This window comes from Arthrobotrys flagrans (assembly GCF_004000055.1).
Source record: "Arthrobotrys flagrans strain CBS H-5679 chromosome Unknown unitig_8, whole genome shotgun sequence".
NCBI lineage: Eukaryota > Fungi > Ascomycota > Orbiliomycetes > Orbiliales > Orbiliaceae > Arthrobotrys > Arthrobotrys flagrans.
Window position 1 is genome coordinate 2652568 of NW_027137553.1, and position 21781 is coordinate 2674348.

The 21781-nt window shown below is 46.2% G+C and overlaps 10 protein-coding genes across 10 annotated transcripts; 4 read left to right on the top strand and 6 right to left on the bottom strand.

Moving 5' to 3' along the window:
• Positions 1 to 779: 779 nt before the first annotated feature.
• On the bottom strand, positions 780 to 1302 carry DFL_007294 (uncharacterized protein; the record flags this gene model as incomplete). Its single annotated transcript, XM_067636854.1, has 3 exons — positions 780 to 785; positions 850 to 860; positions 1038 to 1302. 3 exons carry the CDS (start codon positions 1300 to 1302, stop codon positions 780 to 782), a joined length of 282 nt encoding a protein of 93 aa, XP_067488428.1.
• A 215-nt stretch (positions 1303 to 1517) lies between these two features.
• On the top strand, positions 1518 to 1875 carry DFL_007295 (uncharacterized protein; the record flags this gene model as incomplete). Its single annotated transcript, XM_067636855.1, has 3 exons — positions 1518 to 1552; positions 1633 to 1701; positions 1761 to 1875. The coding sequence occupies 3 exons, from the start codon at positions 1518 to 1520 to the stop codon at positions 1873 to 1875; spliced, it is 219 nt and encodes a 72-aa protein (XP_067488429.1).
• Positions 1876 to 2106: 231 nt separating this feature from the next.
• Positions 2107 to 3798, top strand: DFL_007296 (uncharacterized protein; the record flags this gene model as incomplete). The annotated part of the gene is made up of 6 exons (XM_067636856.1): positions 2107 to 2150; positions 2260 to 2361; positions 2461 to 2466; positions 2527 to 2606; positions 2668 to 3517; positions 3606 to 3798. The coding sequence occupies 6 exons, from the start codon at positions 2107 to 2109 to the stop codon at positions 3796 to 3798; spliced, it is 1275 nt and encodes a 424-aa protein (XP_067488430.1).
• A 240-nt stretch (positions 3799 to 4038) lies between these two features.
• DFL_007297 (uncharacterized protein) lies at positions 4039 to 6579 on the bottom strand (the record flags this gene model as incomplete). The annotated part of the gene is made up of 8 exons (XM_067636857.1): positions 4039 to 4247; positions 4304 to 4427; positions 4481 to 4932; positions 4995 to 5312; positions 5377 to 5886; positions 6159 to 6273; positions 6341 to 6421; positions 6496 to 6579. 8 exons carry the CDS (start codon positions 6577 to 6579, stop codon positions 4039 to 4041), a joined length of 1893 nt encoding a protein of 630 aa, XP_067488431.1.
• A 467-nt stretch (positions 6580 to 7046) lies between these two features.
• Positions 7047 to 7472, top strand: DFL_007298 (uncharacterized protein; the record flags this gene model as incomplete). The annotated part of the gene is made up of 4 exons (XM_067636858.1): positions 7047 to 7076; positions 7158 to 7229; positions 7291 to 7398; positions 7455 to 7472. 4 exons carry the CDS (start codon positions 7047 to 7049, stop codon positions 7470 to 7472), a joined length of 228 nt encoding a protein of 75 aa, XP_067488432.1.
• A 344-nt stretch (positions 7473 to 7816) lies between these two features.
• On the bottom strand, positions 7817 to 9474 carry DFL_007299 (uncharacterized protein; the record flags this gene model as incomplete). Its single annotated transcript, XM_067636859.1, has 4 exons — positions 7817 to 8135; positions 8191 to 8507; positions 8574 to 9232; positions 9303 to 9474. The coding sequence occupies 4 exons, from the start codon at positions 9472 to 9474 to the stop codon at positions 7817 to 7819; spliced, it is 1467 nt and encodes a 488-aa protein (XP_067488433.1).
• A 453-nt stretch (positions 9475 to 9927) lies between these two features.
• DFL_007300 (uncharacterized protein) lies at positions 9928 to 12076 on the bottom strand (the record flags this gene model as incomplete). The annotated part of the gene is made up of 2 exons (XM_067636862.1): positions 9928 to 10823; positions 10882 to 12076. 2 exons carry the CDS (start codon positions 12074 to 12076, stop codon positions 9928 to 9930), a joined length of 2091 nt encoding a protein of 696 aa, XP_067488434.1.
• Positions 12077 to 15523: 3447 nt separating this feature from the next.
• Positions 15524 to 16347, bottom strand: DFL_007301 (uncharacterized protein; the record flags this gene model as incomplete). The annotated part of the gene is made up of 2 exons (XM_067636863.1): positions 15524 to 15570; positions 15633 to 16347. The coding sequence occupies 2 exons, from the start codon at positions 16345 to 16347 to the stop codon at positions 15524 to 15526; spliced, it is 762 nt and encodes a 253-aa protein (XP_067488435.1).
• A 912-nt stretch (positions 16348 to 17259) lies between these two features.
• DFL_007302 (uncharacterized protein) lies at positions 17260 to 18500 on the top strand (the record flags this gene model as incomplete). The annotated part of the gene is made up of 3 exons (XM_067636864.1): positions 17260 to 17290; positions 17354 to 17970; positions 18036 to 18500. The coding sequence occupies 3 exons, from the start codon at positions 17260 to 17262 to the stop codon at positions 18498 to 18500; spliced, it is 1113 nt and encodes a 370-aa protein (XP_067488436.1).
• A 159-nt stretch (positions 18501 to 18659) lies between these two features.
• Positions 18660 to 21253, bottom strand: DFL_007303 (uncharacterized protein; the record flags this gene model as incomplete). Its single annotated transcript, XM_067636865.1, has 6 exons — positions 18660 to 18999; positions 19057 to 20374; positions 20480 to 20540; positions 20601 to 20878; positions 20950 to 21046; positions 21110 to 21253. 6 exons carry the CDS (start codon positions 21251 to 21253, stop codon positions 18660 to 18662), a joined length of 2238 nt encoding a protein of 745 aa, XP_067488437.1.
• Positions 21254 to 21781: the final 528 nt, after the last annotated feature.

Here is a 21781-nt window from a genome sequence, read left to right on the forward strand (position 1 = left end):
AAATGCACAGGTTTTCCGTCTTTTGCAATCTGGTTTTTATCATCATCATTTTCCCTTCTCCATTGTGGATGTCATCATTGTACACTAGAGATCGTGGGTTTTCTTTTCTGGGAGGGTACATTTACTTGGATTCTAATCATCCTTGATTTTTATTTTTCCCTATCCAGTTGTTTTTTGAGGCGTTCAGGTGGTTCATCTTATAAGCAACCTTATTCCTCACGTCATTGCCTGTATAAATTGCTCCTCTTTCTTCTTTCTCTTCCGTTATTCATTGCTTTCCCTCATCCACCGGCCTGTATTCATTTTCGTCGTGTTAATGCTTCTGCAGTGGGCTTCTTCTGGGGGTGGAAAGGAGGGGCGAACTAGTCAGGAAGGTGGTGGTGGTGAATGTTAGGCACTAGGGGTGTGCCGCCTTTTTCAACTCCCTTATTGTAATTCTTCGATCATTATCTTGCATACTCTTTCGGCGTTTCCTTTCCCGATTTAACGCCCGAAAGACAGGTTATTCTGTGCCTCCTCATACGGCAATCTTGTCGCACGTCTGATGTATAATTTAGGGAAAATTGAATAATACTATTCCGTGAAGAATAAATTTTTGAGAAGAGACTCATATAACCGGGGGCGGATGTTACGCTAGACATAAATCGCTCAGAATGATAATAGAAAAATACTTTAATCCAAGGAAGTAAAACTTCTGTAAGAGTTCTCTAAGTGAAGGCGAGGGGAACAGTCGCGGGGAGTTTCTGCTATGCAATCCTATTTTACAGGAGTACGAGCATTCATGTCTATAAGTAAATCAGAATCGTTAGTATCTGCGACTGCGATAAATGTCTTATGTCGGAAACGTACTTTGAGTGTAACTGTAGAGATGCTCAATCCTCAAGCTCAATTTCCCAATCGATTATGAACCCACCCTATTCAAAAGACTTCATAATCGTCCAGTTATCCCGTTCACAAGCAGGAGTATCCTCGAGACGGAGAGACGTGTATACAGGCATCCGTCTATCTCGCATTCCTCGTATGTTCCGTCATCCTACCCGCCCCAGCACCACCAGCTGCCCGTGAAGACCCAACACCGATACGATCATCGCGTGAACGTGTCCTGGTAGACTTCTTATTCTCAGCAGCCTGTTGCTGTTGCTGAGCCGCCTGCATTTGTTTCTGTTTATGTTCTTCGATTTGGCGCAAACGTTCGTTTTCTAGGTTGCGAAGTTCTTCTTCCTTTGCGGCCTGTTCGAGGGAATGCCGGACTTCTTCGGCTGTGAGAAGGATTTTTGTGGGAGGACGGCGGAGGAGAGACATCTCTTTTCGGAGGAGGAGGTTGTTTTTCGTAGATGTACGTTCAAATAGATGGATGGGGATGTTGTTTTGTGGGAGAGTGTTGGGTAGCTCGAGCTTGGTTAGCAGCTAATAAGGTTGCTTGGGAAAGACCACAACAGATCAAGACATCAACCGTATTGCATCGCATCGCCATCAACCAAGCTGGATAACCTCATATTCACAGGATTTCAGTGGTGATGGAAAAGAAGGGAGCTGGTCAGGAAGCCCGACAGTAAGTTCAATCCAATTACCCATTTAACTAGAGTTTATAGGAGGAGCTTGGTTGATTGATTGGTTTTTATGTTTGCGTAGGTCACTGACGGACGCTGAAAAGGCCGTGCTGGTCGAGTACCAAAAGATCCTGATTACCCTCAATTCGATGTGAGCACGACGGCCTCACAATTGTTCTCTATATCGGTATAAAGACTTATAAAATATAGAAATACATCACTGGAGAGAACCATTGCAACAACCCGAGAGAAAGGTCCTGTCCAAACATCGCTGGAAGACCTGCACAGAGTCGCCCGGGATACTTTTTCAGGACCACCATCTTGAATAAGAGGAGGAAGAAGGTGGAGGAGAATCGCCGGCACTGTTCGCGTGTTCTGCTTAGCTTAGCTGCGGTAGCTTGGTCACCAACCAGATCCTTCCCGCAACCGCACTCACTGCGCTTCTGGCTCATATTACCATTCCCATTTTCACCGTCTCGTAAACTCGAATCTACCTGTCTCTCCTCTACACTTGACATTAACATTCCAAAAGCAATTTATCTTCTTTCCCGACATCATGGCGACAACCACCGTACTGACGACCGAATCACCTGACAGATGGTACGTCGTTCCCACCCCACCCTGGCCTGGTTTATCCGTCCCGCTTAGCTTGAGGGTTATGGATAGATAGCCATGTGTAACTGCAAACTTGCTGAACGTACGGCAATAGGAAGTACCTTAACAACATCCTTACCAGAAGAGGGCCTTACTCAGATGAAACCTTTGAGCCTGGTGACGAGCCTAAAAGATTTCTTGCAGATCTGAAAATCTTGTCAGTATTCGATTCGATTCCCAGATTCTCCGATATACCCCGGCAGCTTTGGTCAACCAGCACTAACGCATACGTATTCATTTATCTTTTTTCTTGTAGGGTTATGTATGTTTCCACCGGACAATACCACCGGAGAATGATAGCCTAATTCGAACTTCATGGTAGCGGTGCTGGAGGATTGGGATGTGAAATCCTCAAGAACTTGGCCTTGTCGGGCTTCAGAGACATCCATGTCATCGATATGGGTACAAACTCAATATTCCACCCAAATAACATATCATTAATAACAACAATGACCCTTCGCAGACACCATCGATATCTCCAACTTGAATCGTCAATTCCTCTTCCGAGAAGCCGATGTCGGGAAATCAAAGGCCGAGGTCGCTGCTGCGTTCGTTATGAAGAGGGTCCGAGGCGTCAAGATTACACCTTTCAACTGCGCCATCCAAGATAAAGACGACGAATACTACAAACAATTTAAGATCGTGGTTTGCGGGCTCGACTCCGTGGAGGCCAGAAGATGGATCAATGCTACGCTCGTCAACCTTGTTGGTGAAGAAACATTGATCCCTCTGATAGATGGGGGTACGGAGGGATTCAAGGGACAGGCCCGTGTCATTCTTCCGACTATTTCATGTTGTTACGAATGCACGCTTGACATGTTGACGCCCCGTGTCGCTGTTCCTCTTTGCACTCTCGCCTCGATTCCTAGACAACCGGCCCATTGTATCGAATGGGCAAGTGTTATCCAATGGCCTAAGGAAAAAGGTGACCTAAAAATCGACATGGACGATCCGGAACACGTCACCTGGCTATACACTAAAGCTCTAGCCCGTGCCAAAGAATTCAACATCCCCGGCGTGACCTATGCTATGACGCAAGGTGTCATCAAGAATATTATTCCGGCTATCGCATCTACAAATGCCATTGTTGCTGCATCTTGTTGCAATGAAGCTCTGAAGATTGCGACTACGGCTTCGCCGTATTTGGATAATTATATGATGTATACTGGTGATGAGAGCGTGTATACCTTTACTTTCCAGCATGATAAGAAGGAGGATTGTCCGGTTTGTGGAAATTTGCCGCAGGCTTTGACAGTCGATCCGGAGTCGAAGTTGGAGCAGTTGATGGAGAAGTTGCAGGAGAGACCTGAGACGTAAGTTCATATGACTAGTGCTCGGATTTCGGCGGATGAAGGAACATTAACAATTGTTTTTTTTTTTTTTTTTTTCACAAAACGATAGAACCCTGAAGAAGCCATCACTTAGGACTTCATCGAAGAGTTTGTACCTGCAGGCGCCGGAGCAGTTAGAGGAGCGGACTCGACCTAATCTGGAGAAGAAGCTCAAAGAGTTGATGGAGGAAGGCGACGAACTCTCCATTTCCGACCCTGGCATGCCGTTCAATTTACGGTTCATTATTTCATTTTCATCTTAAAATAGCGGTATAGTTTGGTAAACTGTTGGTAGAAGAGGATATACATGGGCGTCGGCGGCGTCTTATATGAAATACGAGCGGTTGAATTGGTCTAATCGGCCTGAATACCTTCGTCTACTATAGCGATTATAAAAAATTGAAGAAACAGCTAGTGCTAACGCAAATAACGCTCAAACCACCTGCTGGAACAACAACAATAATAAAAGGAAACGGCAAAGATGCAAATGTATTAAGCGAGCACTAAGTCTGTCGCGGCTTGGTTCGTGCAGCAGTCGTGGCTGCTCGGATGATGTTGTTTCCGTTAATAATACCAGTGGTCGCGATAATAATCTGTCGCTTGCCCTCCTCTTGTTTGGCTATCCATCTTAACGCAGCAATTTCCGTATATGTAATACCGCCCAGGAAGAAGACCACCGTGACTTTCTTCTCATTCTGGCCGTCCAAGATCACTATCACGATTGTCAGCGGCCATACCACTAGTGCGATATGAATCTAAAAAACTTACTCCTAGCCCTAACCGCCTTATCTTCCCCTTTCTGAACCTCGTCGAAAGTCTTCCCGCCCACATTCTTAACCACATCTTCAAACCCTTTCCACCCCGCCGAATTCGGATTCAAACTTCCACCACCCTAGCCGCTTGCGCCACCGCTGACTTTTGAATCACGCATTGTACAAGTCTAACACTCAAGGGTGCGTAGACGCTATAAACATAAACAATATCATCCGGATCGCTTTCATTCACACTCTCGCTGAATAGTCTCAACGGCTTCCTGAGGTAATCGTAGTTTGTCCTTGTAGCTGCGGCAGCTGTAGAACCTGCTACTGTGCGTGATTGTAACAATGCTACTTTATCGAGGGCGTCGAGGGTTAAGACGTGTTCATAGCCATAACCTTGGAGGATTTCACGGCGGAAGAGGTCGAAGTCCTTTGGCTTGAAACCGGTGCTAACGCAGCTGTATAGGCAGAGGAGTCGTAGAACCGTCTCCAGGGAGGCACCTCGAGCGATCAACTCAGCCATGAGCTCGTGCTGTTGGGTGGATGAGTAGCCTGCTATTAGAGACTGCTGGACCTCGAGCGTTTTCTCGAAGAGTTCGGTGTTGATGTGTTTTTGGATTATTTCGGCGATGTTGAAGTCTAGAGGTGGTTATTAGTATATATATGCCTTCATGAATGTTTACGGGTTTAATTCAACATACGCATAGACAATGACGTCCTGTCCTTTTGTGCCGGACCCAGGACTTTTGTCACGTACGTCTTCATCTCCGACACAGTCTTATAATCATCCTTCTTTTTAAAGTCGGCGTCAATTCGGAGAGCCGTTTTTTTCAGAATCGCAGGCACAGCGGAGAAGTTGTTATCACGGAGATCAGTAAAAACCCGATCACTGCCTTCTAAAAGCACCTTTCGTTTTTTCCCTTGAGGTGCTGCGGGGGCCGTCCCCACACTCCTCCCGGTTGCCTCCGCCGGGCCTTGCATTGCTGCGCCGACAACGCTAGCTTCTAGTTCGACGTGGGCTGAAGATAATATGTAAATTAACGGTCGATTTAAATTTGGACGTTTATGGGATGAATGACTTACAATTGTTGATTCCAAATATCTCATCAATGAGCCCCTCGTAAGTCAACTGCGTTAACAAAGGAGTGACAAAATCCGTCTCCCTGTCGATGATCACAAGGTTTTCAATTATAGAGCTAGGAGCCAGCGCCATAGAGGTTGATGCATCTTCTGCGGCAGCCTCGTTCCTCATCCGCAGTAGAGCGTCTAGGAGCCTCTTTCCTTTATCTCCTTGTCCTGTGATCCTCGGGAAGAGGCCATATTGTTGCTGTAGCAGCATTAAGGCCTTTGCAGAATTGAAGATCGAGGTATAGGTTTTATGTAGATAAAGATCCTCGAATGCATCATCAAGTTCCAGTGATAGAACATCTGGTTCTAAAGGTATGAAGTATAGAGGATATTCATTGATTGTGACATCTCCGAATACACCTTCGTCCTCTAGAATACGGTCACACAACGGTGTCCGCCGCGGGACAAAGAACAAGGAGTGCTCAAAGTCTTGCCCGGGTATTCGTGGGGCATTCTTAATCTGCGCTATTAAGATATGTCAGCCATAAATCCCAAAACCAAGTGGCTTTCGAAGGATATCATTGCAGCATATCGAAGAGCCAATCATTGATCCTTCGGTCATGGCTTATTTTGCGAAGTTGTTCATCTTGCGATCAAGACTGAATATGCCAAGTTGGAGCATCGGATCGGCATAGCCTACTTGTGAGATCCCAGTAGGGGAGAATTTCCTGACTTTTGGGGTCCAAGATAGAAAAATATGGAGATCTTTCTCGTAAAACAGACAGCAACTTACTGACATGCTATTGAGTATGCATTCTTTGCTGTACATCTTGCGATGTAAAGAATATTCTTTGAGGCAGCATAGTCGATGCTACCATCTTCAATCCAATGTAGCTGGACAACCCCGTAGTCCTAAAGCCCCGCACGTATTAGCTTAGGAGTTCACGTCCTCAGGGCTATCAGATGTCGGTGCACCCACCTGGAGCAAAGAAGGCTGTGCTATGAGCCCCAACGGCCCGGACAGCGCTTTATCCACCACTAAGGATTTCTTCCCCCGAACCTAGTATGTCCCCAATTAAGGTCAGATTGTGTCTTTTATATTGACTTGGAACTGGTTAGGCTTCCGCGACATACACCTTCTAGGACATTGCATAGGTCTCGGAGTGCTTGATCCTTGATCTTTGAGGGATCAAATTCGGTGGCTCGTTCGGCGACCATCTTTACATATCCTTAGACAGGCCGAGAGTCGTCTTTCAGGCCCTGATATAATTGCGAAGATGTGGTAGTCTCACGATGGGTTCTCTAATCGACAGACTGGGGTGAGTATGATGTCTAGCTAAGATTCATGATATAGAGATATCCTCGTACCTTGTTCGCCGAATCCCCTGATATTAGAAATCTAGTTTTAGAAGTCGCGGTTGGAGGAGTCTATGCATGAGGTAACAGGTACCTAAGGAAGTACTAAGTGTGGAGAGGACGACGCGCAGCCGACGCTGTCAACCATGCGAATGCCAAGACCAGCCAATCTAGCGTTGAAGGCTCCGCCCAAAAAACCGCGTCTGGCGACAGCTTCAACTTGTCATCGACCATCGACAAACCTCCCTTCACAGAACCCCGTCATCACAGCCAGGCCACTCCCTACAATACATATCTAGAACTGCTCATAACCATACACAACCTCCAAAATGCCACAGGCTCAGCCCGAACTCAAGAAGGTACGTAAGACCCATCGCCGTCACAGAGACTTCATCAGACGAAAACAGTCCGTATCTAACTATTCGAAAATGATTGTACAGTATCTTGAGAAAAGACTCTTCGTCCAATTAAACGGGTCAAGGAAGATCATTGGGATTTTGCGCGGATATGACGTACGGAACAATCTCCACCCCGACATTAGTCGATGTAGCCAAGCTAACGGGAGATGTCTAGATCTTCTTAAACCTGTGTATGGACGATTGTATCGAAGAGAAGGCTGGTGGTGAGAAGGAAAGAATCGGCACAGTCGTTATTCGTGGAAACTCAGTGGTTATGCTCGAGGTCAGCGTCACAATTCGCATACGGACAAGATCCCCGTTGCTAACCCGGGTCAATAGGCTCTCGAACGCATATAACATCCTCGTCGCACTCTACTCATGAAATCCATCCATCATACGATTGGTGCCCTCACATTTGCAATATTTGTTATTGAGAATATGATTTCTCGAATATCAAGGGGGTCGTGGTCGGGATAAGGCGCTTATGGCATGAAACGGTATGCAACTTCGCTGCCATAGATTCATCTCGGGGACTGAGCTGAACATTTCTGATGATGAAGAAATATATTTTACGGCTGTATACTAGGTAATGATTTTGAGCATAATATCATTTATGACCTTTTATTTTGAGAAAGATCACACAACTCCCAAAAGAAGAACTATATACAAATGGTCGTTATGATTGGATTTCCAAAGATGCTCTAGGATTTCGCCGCTTGGCTCATCAGGAATTTCTTCAGCCCGAACCAATCTCGGTTGATGATTTCAACTCCGATGCTTCGCAGAGGAACCAAAGGCCCAGATTCGAAACCATACAAAGTATGGAGCTTGTCAACAAAACCGAGTAGCGCATTGTTTGGCAAGTATCTCTCGGACTGATAGGGTTCTAAAGTAAACGAAGAGCCAATATCTTGGCCATGTGATATACCATCCGCAATCGACTTTACGAGAGAGTAGACATCACCAACACCAGCGTTAAGGCCTTGTCCAGCCATAGGGTGAATAGTGTGCGCGGCATCCCTATTTCTCCGTCAGTGAACTTCATTCTTATGTCCGTAGTAAGAGAGTTGCTTACCCGACGAGTGCGATTCGCTCTCCAATATATCTATCAGCATGCTTCATTTTCAAGGGGAAAGAAGCGCGAGTGCCTTCCAGGACCTCGGTAATCCGCACAGGAATCGTTGGAGGGTCTGGGTACTTTGTTACACTTTCCCTCCACTTTGTCTCTTCAACTACTCCACTTTTTAGGTTGTGGAGATAATCAATGTCGGTATAAGAGAGCCTAAAGGCTGCATTTACCATGGCGACAAAGTCCTCCGGCGCCAATGATTTTAAATGGGCCACTTTTTCAGGCGTAGTCGACCAAGCAAGGTTGGCAAAGTTTCCAGGCAGCTGCGACGATATAAAGTCAGAGCGGGGCCCATAAAGTCGGTATTGCGGTAGGAAATTTGGACTCACTGGTAGAATAGCAACCGGGCCAGAAGGTAGGAACCTTTGGTAGGCAAACTTCGGGAACGCAGAATCATCCTCGATTTTGAAGGTGGCCACCATACTATGCCTATCATAATCCCACCCTCTGCTTTCGATTCCAGCAAAGGTTCTGACCGGGCTGTTTCCACCGTCCGCCCCGATCAACAACCTTGCGCCGAGCTTCCGGCCATTGCTCAAAGTGACAGTTGGCCAATCTCGCATATCGACTTCTTCGGTCATTTGGCCGTACTCGATTTTTTCCACTTTGGTTTTATCAATCATTGTCGGCTTGACCGCAAGCTCCTCAAGCCGTTTCAATAATCCATGGCTCAGATGTATATTCTCCACCATATGCGCAATGGTAGTATCTGTACCTTCCTCGCGGCCACCTAGCAGTTTATTCCAATCGAACTCGACACGGGCATCTGTCATGCCATCCCAAACTTGCATACCATCATATGACTGCACTCTTTCTTGTTTAATATGTTTCCATACTCCAGTTTCCTTGAGAAGTTTGACGGTACTCGGGATAAGAGAAACGATACGATTGGCAAAGTAATCCGAAGTAGGCTTCCAGTCTCGAATCGAAGCCAGATTCAGACCCTCAATTAATGCGACTTTCAGATGACTTGTAGCACGCGCAGCACCTGTATACCACCTTTTTTGTCAGCGTAATGACATCTATCAATTCCAATTGGCCGGTTAGTATCCACAAACCGAGCGACGCCGCAAGTGTCAGTCCGACCGGACCGCCACCGACGACCACAATGTCATATATTTCGGGATTAGGCGACGCTTCGGATGCGAATGACCTCGTGGCCGCAACATTCGACGTGCGAATGGCCCATGCCGAACGCTTTATCGGCAGGTGGAGGAGAGACCGCCGCATTCTGGTGTGAACATTTTATGTCAGAGCGAGCTTTTTCGGTGGCATCAGGAATCCCGTGTTGCACGTAACTTCCAGAGAAAAAGAACATCAAGCCCAACGCAAAAAATTACACACGCCACTTTCGGACGAGGACATGAAGCGCCCGATATTGCGGTTATGGCTGAATAGAGTTTCTGCGGAAGACATTACAATTACGAAAAATAACCGGCAGATTTGATGCATTATTATCAATTGATTCAGGTAAAAGAAAATTTTTTTTTGGCGCAGTACCTATCCGTCTAGTTAAAGATCGAAAAAAATGCCAAAATATGTATCCCAGCATGCGCACGCTAAATCGAATTTACAACAAATGGCGCTTCTTGATGACATGCGACATATGCATCTACATGGTAAAAAATGTTCGTAAAACGTGTACAAGAATTAGGTAATAATTTAAAAGCAAAAAAGCAACTTTCATGTTCCGATCTCATAGCCACGTGCGGCTGCGTCTTCCGTTTCAACATGCATTCGTTCCATATCTGCAGCCCAACTATCTGCCGTGCCAAAATCGTCTGCATTTCCTTGCTGCTGTTGCATCATGTAGAAATTCAATGCAGAGGCATTCGCCGCTGAGGGCAATTGGTTCGTAACATCCAAAGATGCATTGTTTGAAATCATAGAAGTTCTCCTGTTCGTCATGTTGTTTTGTCCCGGCGCACTGTAACTTGAGGATGGTGTATGCCCAAAGTTCTGTAGCTGTTGGTCAATTGGGGTCCCGTAGCTGTAATTTCGAAATCGACTGCTATCCGGAATCTGAGTAGTTTGCCTGGGAGGAATTGGGCTAGGGTCGTCTTCGTATTCTTCCTGTTCCGCCATAATCTCGTCTTCATATTCCTTTTGAAATGAAAGACCTTTGACTCCCGCTCCCGCCGCTTGTGCTTGTGTTTGTGCATGGCTATGGACAGCTATAGAATTGCTCACGCCTTCAATGCAATATCCCGCACTTGCATCCAACGCTTTCAACGCAAAATCCATGAAAGTGGCTCCTTTACTGCTGACCTTCAGCGTCCATCTATACTCGTCGAGTCTCGCTTTGTAGAACTCGCTCTCGATCGAAACTTGGGATGTCGCCCAAAGTAATGATCCAAAGGTGCCTATCAACGCAAAGTTCACTCTCGAAGCAAAATACCAAAATGATTGCAACTGATCCGGCTTCAGACGGTTGACGAATTCAATGGCTGATATCAGGCGGGTTTTAGCTGCTGTGCGGCAGATGTGAACGAGATAGAGACTGGTCGCCGGAGAAAGAGCGCGAATTATAGATCTGTGGAGCGTGATCTCAGTTGCGAAGTAGGCCAAGTGTAGATATCCTATATTGGGAAAATTAGTATGCTGGTACAGCTTCAAATTTAGATGGGACTGGTTTACCATTTGAACTTAATTTCCTAACTTTCGAAGAATCCATTCTTAGGCATTCTGGCAACCTAGAGTACCACTCCTTAAGTTTTATTTGTACGGGTTTTGCTCTCTCGAGGACACTCTCAATACCTCGATGTTCCGACTCGTGGAATATCAATGCTTGGCTTTCTACGGTAAAGAACCCGTCTAGAACTTCGGATGTGAGCTTTGTGAGCTCAATCATCTCTGTAAACAACATCCTTCCTTTATCGACTTCCGACCCAGCCTCATCATCATCTTCGTCGAGGGAACTTTCTGGGAAATCATTTGATGTAACTGATTGGACGGCCCAATTCGATAATGTGATGTGTGAAGGCCGCCCGTGGGTAAGTGCTGCCCACTTATCCTGCATAAATACTGCCCACGCCAATCGCTTTCGCAGGCCTCGTTCCCAATTAGGGATTTTCCAACCTGTGCAGTCGAGATGCAAGCCTAATTCTTGCGCTATCGCAACAATTTGACAAGTGAGGATCCAGGAATCGCCTTCAGGTCGTTGGAGAAGTAATAAACCAGCTTGTACCGTCGATAACTTCGGACGGTGTATCACTTCAGACATTGTTCTCCACGCCAGTTTTTCCAGCACTTCGACATCTGGTTTCTTTTGTGCTGAGAGTTCCCGGTCGTAGCTCCACCAGTGAAGCGCAAGAATATACACTGCGGCCAATAATGGCGGGGAAAACTCTCGATGTGTCCGGGTATATTTTTCCAAAAAGACATTTTTGTGAAGGATCGGGAACGAAGGGTGAACGATTCGAAAATATAGGTTGATAAGTGCTTGTCCGTGCGGGTTCACAACCCGTTCAATTGCATCCAAGTCATCGAATTCGTCAGATTGATTGGGGGTATCTTTATCTGGAAGCATTAAAAACGTTGTTGAATCTGCGACCCGTCGAAAGCTTCCTCCTGTTGCGCTGCTAATTCTTGGTTTATACTCATCCTTAGGGTCAAAGGGGCATAGATCGATTAAAACTGGTTCGTATTCAGATGTTGGGCCAAGGTATGCGCTATGTCGATGAGTCTGCAACCCAAGAGTTTTCTTCAAAAGAGTCGGACCTAGCAAGTTGGCGTAGTCATCGGGAGGGAGAGTACGACGAAGAGCATCTTTTGCTTCTTCACTACTTGATCCTTTCCTTGCCTGCTGTCGGGGGGATTCGGGTTCGTCCATGCTTCTTTGAAAGCGGGGGAAAGCAGGGGCTTCAAGTCAGTAAAACTATACAGGGCACGCTGTGACTGTTTTATTTACGCGAGAGATATCGATTGCATATGACATTGCATAACTCTTACCTCTTTTTATTTGATCCCAAATGCTTCTCGTCGTCAGAACCAGCGGTAGCAGCAGGGAGTCTTCTCTTTCTAGGCTGAGGACTCTGTAAGAAAGTGCAATCCTGCTTGTGAAACTGACACAAGACACAGACGGAACTGTCCTCGTTCATTACACATCGCGACTTTCTTCTTCTACACGCATCACAAGGTCGGTCTTTCCTACTTCTTGTATTTGTATTTGTCGATGTCGTGGCAGAAGATGGTTGAGTGGAAGCGTGAGGAGGGGCTGCAGTAGGCGATTTCCGTCCAGGATTTGCATTCGAACTGGAGTTGACAGATTGCGAAGACTGAGAAGGAGCGGAAGCAGCAATCGGATTTGAAGGTTCCGCCATGGCAATATTGGATTATTTTGTATTTTGATTTATAAGATGGTCAAATAAAAAATGTCCTTGGGGTAAATTATGCCCGGTTCCTTGGGGGGGTTCTTGTCGCCGATGTAACAAGAGAGACACTGGCGTCAATGCACGATCCAAGAGTGGTATACCCGGGATATGCCAATAGGAATAGTAACAGAAAAGGAAATTTTATGGACGATGGGAAAGTAAGGAATAATAAAATAAGAAGAGATAGAAGTAATAGAAGAGGATAAGGGTAAGAGGCAAAGAGACTACAGGAAGTTCTAGCCCCCAAAGTGAAAATGAATATTGGCTTTGTCCTCGCCGCGGAATTCGCCAAAGAGTGGGATAGAAGAGATCCAAAGACGGTTCCGAATACTGGACCGCGCCCTAGGGTATCCGTCAGCATGGCTGCAAGGCTAGGAATGATAGGAAATTATTCAAGCGACCGAGGACCAGGTAAGGGAATAATAGAATAAGGAAATTGAACAGCGGGTGTGGAAACTTACTGCGGGAACCTGTGGGAATGGTAATATCTTTATTTTCGATGTCAATGCTGGGTTTTCTTCTTCACTTGCAATAAACTACCAGTCTTGTGGTTTGCTTGGTATGGATAGATAAGTAGGTCGACAATATTGATAGAGCTACTACTACCACAAGTACAAGCAAGTAACTGGAGTATAGCAGCAACAGCAGAAGCAGAAGCAGTATGGTATAGCAACAGCACTGGGGGATGCAAAAAAGGAAGTCAAGATGGACAGGCAAGGACCTTGCAGACGAAGTTTCCTTATCAGACGGAGGAATGTGTGAACGATGTCATGTATCGCTTCGACGGAGCGATATGATCTGATACCAATGCAATGCAATTGCAATGGGCCTAATCTTGGTCAATTAGGGCCTGGCCTGGTAAGTATATTCGTGGTGGTGCACTGGTGTTGCACACGACCGTTCTCTCTGTTTGATACGATATAGGCTTGGGCTAATAGGTATGATTAGCTGGGAGATAGATAACTGATAAAGCAATGCACAGCCGTGTAGTCCAACCAGAGACACTGTTCTGCACACCTCTACTGTGTACGCTGGTTGAATACAATTGCAATTGAGGTTGCCTCTTCTGGTTCAGGCCGGCCCTTGCTCTTTCTTCTGCTTTGGTCTCGGGCTCCAATAGCAGGTCGCAAATTCCATCAGAGGGCCAAAACCCAGGGTCCAGTCTCGAAGGGGACCTCTCTTTTTGATGAGGCTGCAGTCGCCGAACCTCAACCCAGTTAACGGGATCCACTGTCCTGAAGTCCGGCGTTCGTTCGTTCGAATTAAAGGAACAAAAAAAAAAAAAATATAAAAATAAAAATAAAATTTTTTATGTATGGTAGCAGGGTTAGGTGGCCACCGAACGTGATCAATACCTGCTTTAGGGAGGAAAGGAAAATTATTAAAGGAAAACGGTATAAAGCCACATTCCTGTTCTGATTCGAATTAAACAATCTGAATCAATCTCAAGGTTTTTTTTCAAATTTTTTTATTATTTTTTTTTTCCCTTTGTTCATTGTAGGATCTTGGACTTCCAGTTAAACTTGAACGAACGAGCCCAGCTTTCGTCCATAGCCTGGTTGGGCCGGTGGTACTTGGCTGTTGGCTAACCCAGAGATCCCCATTGTAACCTATCTGGTTGTGGGGCGGCCGCGTGCCTGACTGGCCGATTGGGAACTACGGGTACCCGAGATCCATGATATCGCGGTTAAAAGTGAGTTTTACTCCAGAGGCTACCATCAACTGATAAGCAACCCCAGCTACATCCCCAAAAAGGGTTCTGAAGGGGAGATCTGGTGTCGTATGGGGACCTAACAACATATGCATGTGTCAATGGGCCGGTTTGAGCTTTCCAGTCAAGCTGGTTTGGTTATCAAGAACCCAACTTTTGTTGGTGGCAGAACCGAGACGAAACCTATATCATCCGAAGGCTAAGCAGGGGGAACGGGAGACTTTGTAAAAATATGACATATGCGAATCGGACGCTGCAAAAAAACGCGCAAGCTAACGTTTTACTTCGCATGCATAGCACGCTTCTTAACGCAGACGATAAAGGCTGTATGGTAAGCTCCCTATCTTTCTTAAACCGCATCCGACTTTGGCTTGGTGGAACTAAAGTTTCGAGGCAGCAGAAAATGCTGATAGATAAGAGGTCGGAAGGGGCCAATGATACGAAAGATGTTTAGCTGCTCTGCGAAGAGCATGTCGTCCCACCAGGCACTAATCCCAATCTGCAAATAAGTGATGATAATGGGAAACCCCCAAGTCACCAGCATCGGACTGTTTTACGTGGGAGGAAGAAGCAATAAGACTTGGAGTGGTGGGGTCATCTGCAGGCTAAACAGAAGGTGCAGGGGTTCAAGGCTGTGGGGGCAAGATATCTCCAGTCTCCAGATCGGGTACATGCTGGCTATTCATGGCTCCTCTCTGTTAGGCATATTGAATTTGCGAAAAAGACTACTTTTACAGATTCTGTATGAGTTTCGTTTGAAAATATGATGGTCTGTTTGGTCATGGGAAAGGTGCAGCCGGCGACTCGAATTCGAAACGAAAAGGCAACTCGCGTACATTTGCATATGTCCCGAAGTTACCGCTCCGGTCTTTCGACCGAGTTTTACCAGGTTCATGATGCCCAAAATCAACTAAAACTTGGACGCGAAGGGCGGCAAGCTTTAGAAAATTTAAACATTATGCGTAATTTACAGATATCATGACGAGGTTGAAGATAAGCCCGATGCTTCACATGCCGGTCCTAAAACGCCTTTCCGTCATCCACGCCTTGGCTTCGATATAGATTTGACAATTGCAATTGACCCTGATTCAAAAACTCCCGACGTTTCGACATTCTTTTAGGGTCAACTGTACATAACAGCACACGATTACCACAAATCCGATTGTTCTGACATAATCAACGGAATTCAATCCTTCTACACATATGCGAGGACTCCATTGGTGGGCTCGACCATGATTGGCACTGTTCCATTGACAGTTAGATTTAGCTCACCTATATCTCCAGATAGGTATCCATGAACTTACGGTTCCAGCCCTGCTTCTTCCATTCCCTCTCCTGCTCACGCACTTTCTCTCGAAAATACGAAATCGTTTCTCCCAGACGTACCTCCAATTCATCGTTTGACCGTGCGCCTTTACGATGAAATTTCAAATGGACGATATTGAACCCTTCAGGTACAAACCCATTCGGAATTGCGCTCGAAGTTTCCGTCAAACCCGTTGAAGAACCTTTCAATGCAGCTTCAACATTCAAGTAATACTGAAGCATATAACTGTACGGCGCCTTGCAACGCGGGCCAAGAGAGACAACCACCAGCTCGTTTAACCCATTAGCAAGAACAAAGACTTCCTGCAGCTGGGCCGTCTGGAGCATCCCCCCTCCACCAATCGTCAACCGCCGAATAAGGCCCGCATTGGAGGTCCCTATTCCCCGCAAAAACCGTTGTGTCTGGCCTAAGCCGTCAAAATGGGTGGTGTTGTCATCCGCCGTGGTCGGAGCGTGGATGCAGAACCGGTTTTTGGAGTACAAGAGGGGAATTCCTTCAGAATACAGCTTTTTGCAAGTACGAAGGATTTTGGGGAACAATGGGCGTAATTCGTCCTGAGTTGCAAGGTCGTCGCTCTTAGCATACGGCCAAACCTCAGGATTCCCAGTCTCTGCTAGGACGTACGGAGAGACTAGAAGGGTTTCCAAGATGATTAACCGAATTTCGGTGGGAAGTGTGAGCAATTCCGCCATTTTTTGTAAGCAATTGAGTAAGTAAGTATATTATTAAAATTATAAGTTCTTATATATTGGATTAAATCTTCAATCTGAAGGCAGCTTGGGTCTGGGGATTCCTCAATCAGCTTCGGGCCAAAGAGACTAGGCTGGAATATATAATCTACACTCGAGTACTTTGACAACATGACAAAATATATCCCGTTCCTTCGCAGCCCAGAACCATCCCGTCTGACAAAACATATCACATTCTCCGCGCGAAGCTGTTCAGCTCTGGGGCCACAAAATCATGATTCGGCATTTAGTGGCCGCCTGGTCAAAATTACCCAATCGAGAAGTCTCGAATCGTCCGGAAAGGGAAATATGAGGATTTGCTTACGCAATTGAGAATCGGTTAGCTGCGAGATCGCGGATTGGTGTGGCTGCTGCTTATGTGACACGGCCTATGAGGTCCATCAGCTCTCACCGTTAAGCAGGCCGTATGTCATTTAATTGGTGGTATAGTTGAAATTGCTTCTTGTTGGTCGATTCATTGATCGGGTACAACGAAGCTTTGGAATAGCTCGGGCCTGGTGTTCGATTACTTATTCCACACGTAATGAATTATATTCATCGTGGCAACAATGAAACCAGTTGGCCGCGCTTAGATTCCGATCTACAATGTCTCTGCAAAAGGATACTTAAAGGTCCAGGTGCAATATGGTCATCAAGGACAATCTGTATGGCAGGTGTGAAGTATTTTGCGTTGCGTATTATGACACCCCACGCTCAATGTGTTGCGATGCGTGTTGTCGAAGGTTGCACAGAGAACGCTCGTCATTTGGGAGCCGATTGCGGAACCATTTTTGGGATACAATCCACAACTTGCGCAATTGCGGGGGGCCTATCATCTGTTCCTGAAAAGATTTCACAAAAAGGGGTATAAAAGCCATGGCAAAGGATATTAAAGTTGCAATCATTGGTATTCCAAATTTCTCTCCCTCTCCACTTCAATGCAGTTACTGAATCGAGATATCAATCCCAGGGGTCGGCGGGGTCGGAAAGGCTTTCGTTAGCCAACTATCAAACTATATCAAAAATAATGCTTCGACAGTATCGGTATCGGTGGTTTACATTGCCCGGTCTCGCGCGGCCTTGATCTCGAAGGATTATTCGCCCCTTCCCTTGACAGCATTCGTTTCCGAGGAGTTAGATGCAGCCAGTACGGAGCCATTGAGCGTCCCAGACCTGATTCAATTCTTGAAGGCATCGGGAAGCGAAGCTATTTTGATCGATAATACTTCGTCAATTGAACTTGCGAATACTTATCCTGGTATCTTGTCTGCCGGTATTCACATTGCCACCCCAAACAAGAAGGGGTTCTCGTCAGAGGAGAAGCTATGGAATGACATATTCGCTGCCGCGGGTAACGATGGCGGAAGTGGTGGTTATGTTTTCCATGAGGCTACCGTTGGGGCAGGGCTCCCCGTTCTTAGCACCATAAGGGACCTAGTAGACACTGGAGATGAAGTTACAAAGGTTGAAGGCGTCTTCTCGGGAACCATGAGCTTCTTGTTCAATGAATTTGCACCAGTTGGAGAGAGTGGTGCTCCAAAGGCATTCTCCGACGTTGTTAAAGTTGCGAAGGACGCTGGATATACTGTAAGGCGTTTCTCTTGTTAAGATAATAGATCTACCCCTGATTGACCTATTATTTGGGATTATAGGAACCAGATCCGAGGGACGACTTGAACGGTCTTGATGTCGCCCGAAAGCTCACTATCCTCGCACGCCTCTCCGGTCTTTCCATTGCCTCGCCAACTTCATTCCCAGTTCAGTCGCTCATTCCGAAGCCGTTAGAGTCCGTCTCGACTTCGCAAGAGTTTATGGATGGCCTACCAAACTACGATTCTGAGATTGGCTTACTCGCTGATGAGGCAAAGAAAGAAAGAAAAGTCATCCGATTCGTTGGAAGCATTGATGTGCCCTCAAAAGCTGTCAAAGTTGGATTGGAGAAATTCGACTTCTCACACCCAATTTCCGGATTGAAAGGTAGCGATAACATCATCGCGTTTTATACCAAGAGGTACGGCGATCGTGCATTGATTGTACAGGGCGCTGGCGCTGGCGCCGAGGTTACCGCTATGGGGGTTCTCTCCGACGTGATCAAAATTATTGCCAGGATTAAGTAGACGTATATGCCGGGAACAATACTAACGTCTATGTACATATAAAATACCAGTAAACCTCGAAAGGAAGATAAATTTTGATTTCCATTGAATATATCACAAAAAACTCCAAACTCCAATAAGGGGGATAGATAAGACTTCAACACTGCCTATGCAATAATGTTAGATTGATTCTTGTTTTATATAGGCTTCAAACCTTGACGCAATGTCCAAAACTTCGGAGTCTGTTCTTGATCCTCCAAGGAATGTAACACCAAATGGCAGAACCCCCTTCGCAACCTCAGAAGAGTTGTCAGTTGACGGGAGCGGATAGGTGCCTGCCGGAACGGCGACTGCACAGAGGTCGTTAACATTTCCAAAATGTGTGAAAGTCCCAAGTGTCGAATTCAAAGAGATTGGCTCAGCGAGCATTTGCTCAACAGTTGGGTGTAAGGGTGCGGTTGGAACCACTAAAACTGAAATCCCTGATGGCGAGAATATCTCCATCATTTGTCGAATATACCTGCCAACCCCTGTTAGTGAGAGAATAAAGGAAAGTATCACATCCGGGAAACCATACAGAGCCTGTTTATGTAAATCCCTAAAAACATCAACGGCGGTGCTCTTCCTAGCAACGACCTGTTCAAACAACTCCTTAATCACGGGATGCAAGGCATCCCTGTTTTTCTCGAGAAAGTCGTCTGGAAGACTCGCAAGCCTCTCAATGACAAAAGTTCCATCATACAAAAGTTTCCCAGCGTTGTCGAATGGAGCCCAATCCACAGGAACTAACTGGCCACCGATATCCTGAAGCTTCTTGACAGTGTCATTGAACATCTGTCGAAAAGTAAAAGAACAAACTGATAGTGCCTCTGGTGGAGGGATTCCGAATTTGAACTTTGTAAAATGGGCATCAACGGATCGTAGGATTGGTGGGGTGGCCTTAGAGTATCGGTCAGCGACGTCATATCCCTCGACAAGCGACCAAACTATGCGAGAATCTTTGATATTAGATGCCATAAATGAGCAACAATCCAAAGATAGGCAAGCGGGTGTTACACCCATGAATGATACAGTGCCCCTTGTGGGTTTAAAGCCGATGACGCCATTGAATAATGCAGGGACGCGGCCGGAACCCGCGGTATCTGTCGCCAAGCTGAAGGATACTAGCCTTGCGCCAACGGAGACTGCACTCCCAGATGAAGAACCTCCACTGATATAATCCTTGTTAAAAACGCTGCGCGGGATGCCATATGGCGTGCGTGTCCCGTTCAAGCCTGTTGCATACTGGTCGAGATTTGTTTTTCCAATATGGACGGCGCCCTGGGCGATAAGCTTGTCATAAATGGTAGCAGACCGGGTTGGGACGAATGCAAGTGGTGGGCATGCAGTTGTGGTTGGAACTCCGGCAACATCGATGGAATCCTTGACGCTGAACGGCACACCCCAGAGAGGCGGCAGGTTACGCCTATCAGGGTATACCTTGATAAGCTCTTCGGCCCGGGCGAATGCAGTCTTTCTTTCGACCAAGTAAATGAACACGGCAGGGTCGACTTGGGAGTATTCCTCAATTTTCGTATAGACAGCCTCCAGAACCGTGATTGGCGAAATGCCGGCAGCATACGACCTTTGGAGATCATCAATGAGAAGGGACCCATCCCAGGCGGGTGGCGTTTGAGGGGGTGATTTTACTTCAGAACCATCTGATGAGACGTAGCCAATATCTGATGGTTTCTCCGTGGTTGTGGAGACTGTTACAGACGAGAATGGCCTAAGAGCCTCGATTAAGGGATCCATAGAGCCAACGTATCCAAAGAGACCTTGAGACCAGTAAACCATATCTAAGGATGCGGTTTTGTAGGGTGGGTTATATCCATCCGTTATTTCCGTAAGAACGCCTGCAGTCAGAAAATATTAGATAGTCTACTGCTAGGCAAAAGCCATGGACCACCGGCTGGGAGGTCGGAAACGGAGTTATCAAACGATCCGTGGATGGTGCTTACAGCATTCAAACCCCCGATCGTTAGCTTCTCTCAGTGTCGTAGTAACACAGCACTCGGTTGTCTGATCGTGCTTGGTCAGTACTAAGTTCAAACTAACTCTCTAGTTCAACGGAATGCTTACGACGCCGCCAATAATTAAATGTGTGATCCCGTTCTTCTTTAGAATCTCCATAAGTTTTGTATTATAGAAAGCACCTTTTCCAGGTTTGTCGACGATAATTTCGGATTCATGTGGCTGAAGCTCGTCGACGAAGTCGTGGCCGTATTCTCCTCGAACGAGAAGGCGGCCCATTGGCCCTTTGTCGCCAATTACTTGAACATGTTGTTTATTTCCTGGTGCAGCGGCCTGTCGGACAAGCTTTGAGGACGGGCAATCCGACAAATCCGGGACATGACCCTCTTTGAATCCCATCACGTTTAGTTTCATGAACACAAATTTCCAATTGATAGATAAGTTTGGAAAGCTATACCTCTAGTATGGACCACTGGGAGACCAAGATCCCTCCATACCTCAAGCAGCCTGGCTGTCGGCTTGATTGCGGCCTGGACGTTTGTGAGATTACCTCCCTATGCAAAGTCTAAGTCAACAATCTAGTCCCTTAACTACATGTTTTCTAAGTAGCTACGGACTTGAATATGCCCAAATCCATTCTCGAGAAGAAAGTCTCTTTGCATATCTATAATGAGTAATGCAGTCGCCGCAGATGGGAAGGTAAATGCATATGGCTTTGCAAAGAAAGAAATATTCTCGGGAAGCAACTTCGAGATAGCCATTTTAAGTATGTTGGAAAATGCGACTGGTGTGTGTTGTGGTATCAATGGCTTCGAAGTGGTTTCCTCAACTCGGAATTGGCGATATCGATGGATACGGATCGAGAGAACGGAGGGTTGGTGAGAACAAGTCGCAAAATGTCAGTTTGAAAAATCCAGACGGATAGGGGCCCCTATATAAGCTGCCCAGTAGCCTGATACTTGAATCCCCTAAGTTGATTTCCAAGTGCAAGATCTTAACCTACATAGGAAGCATGCATCCGTTGCAAGTTGATGGCTGCCTGTAGAGCACTGTATGAAACCGCAGGAACCCGATATGCGCCAGATACCAGGAGAAGCTATGATACATACGTATTTCCGGAGCTAACGATTTTACGTGATGGATTTTAGATAGTTGGTATAAAGAACCCCCGCACCAGGAATACTAAACGGATACTGATATAAGGTGGGGCGTCGGGGCGGCATCGAGCTTGCTCAGTTTCACAACTAACTCTAAGAACTAGTACTTGTATTAGAGGGCATTCGATAGTG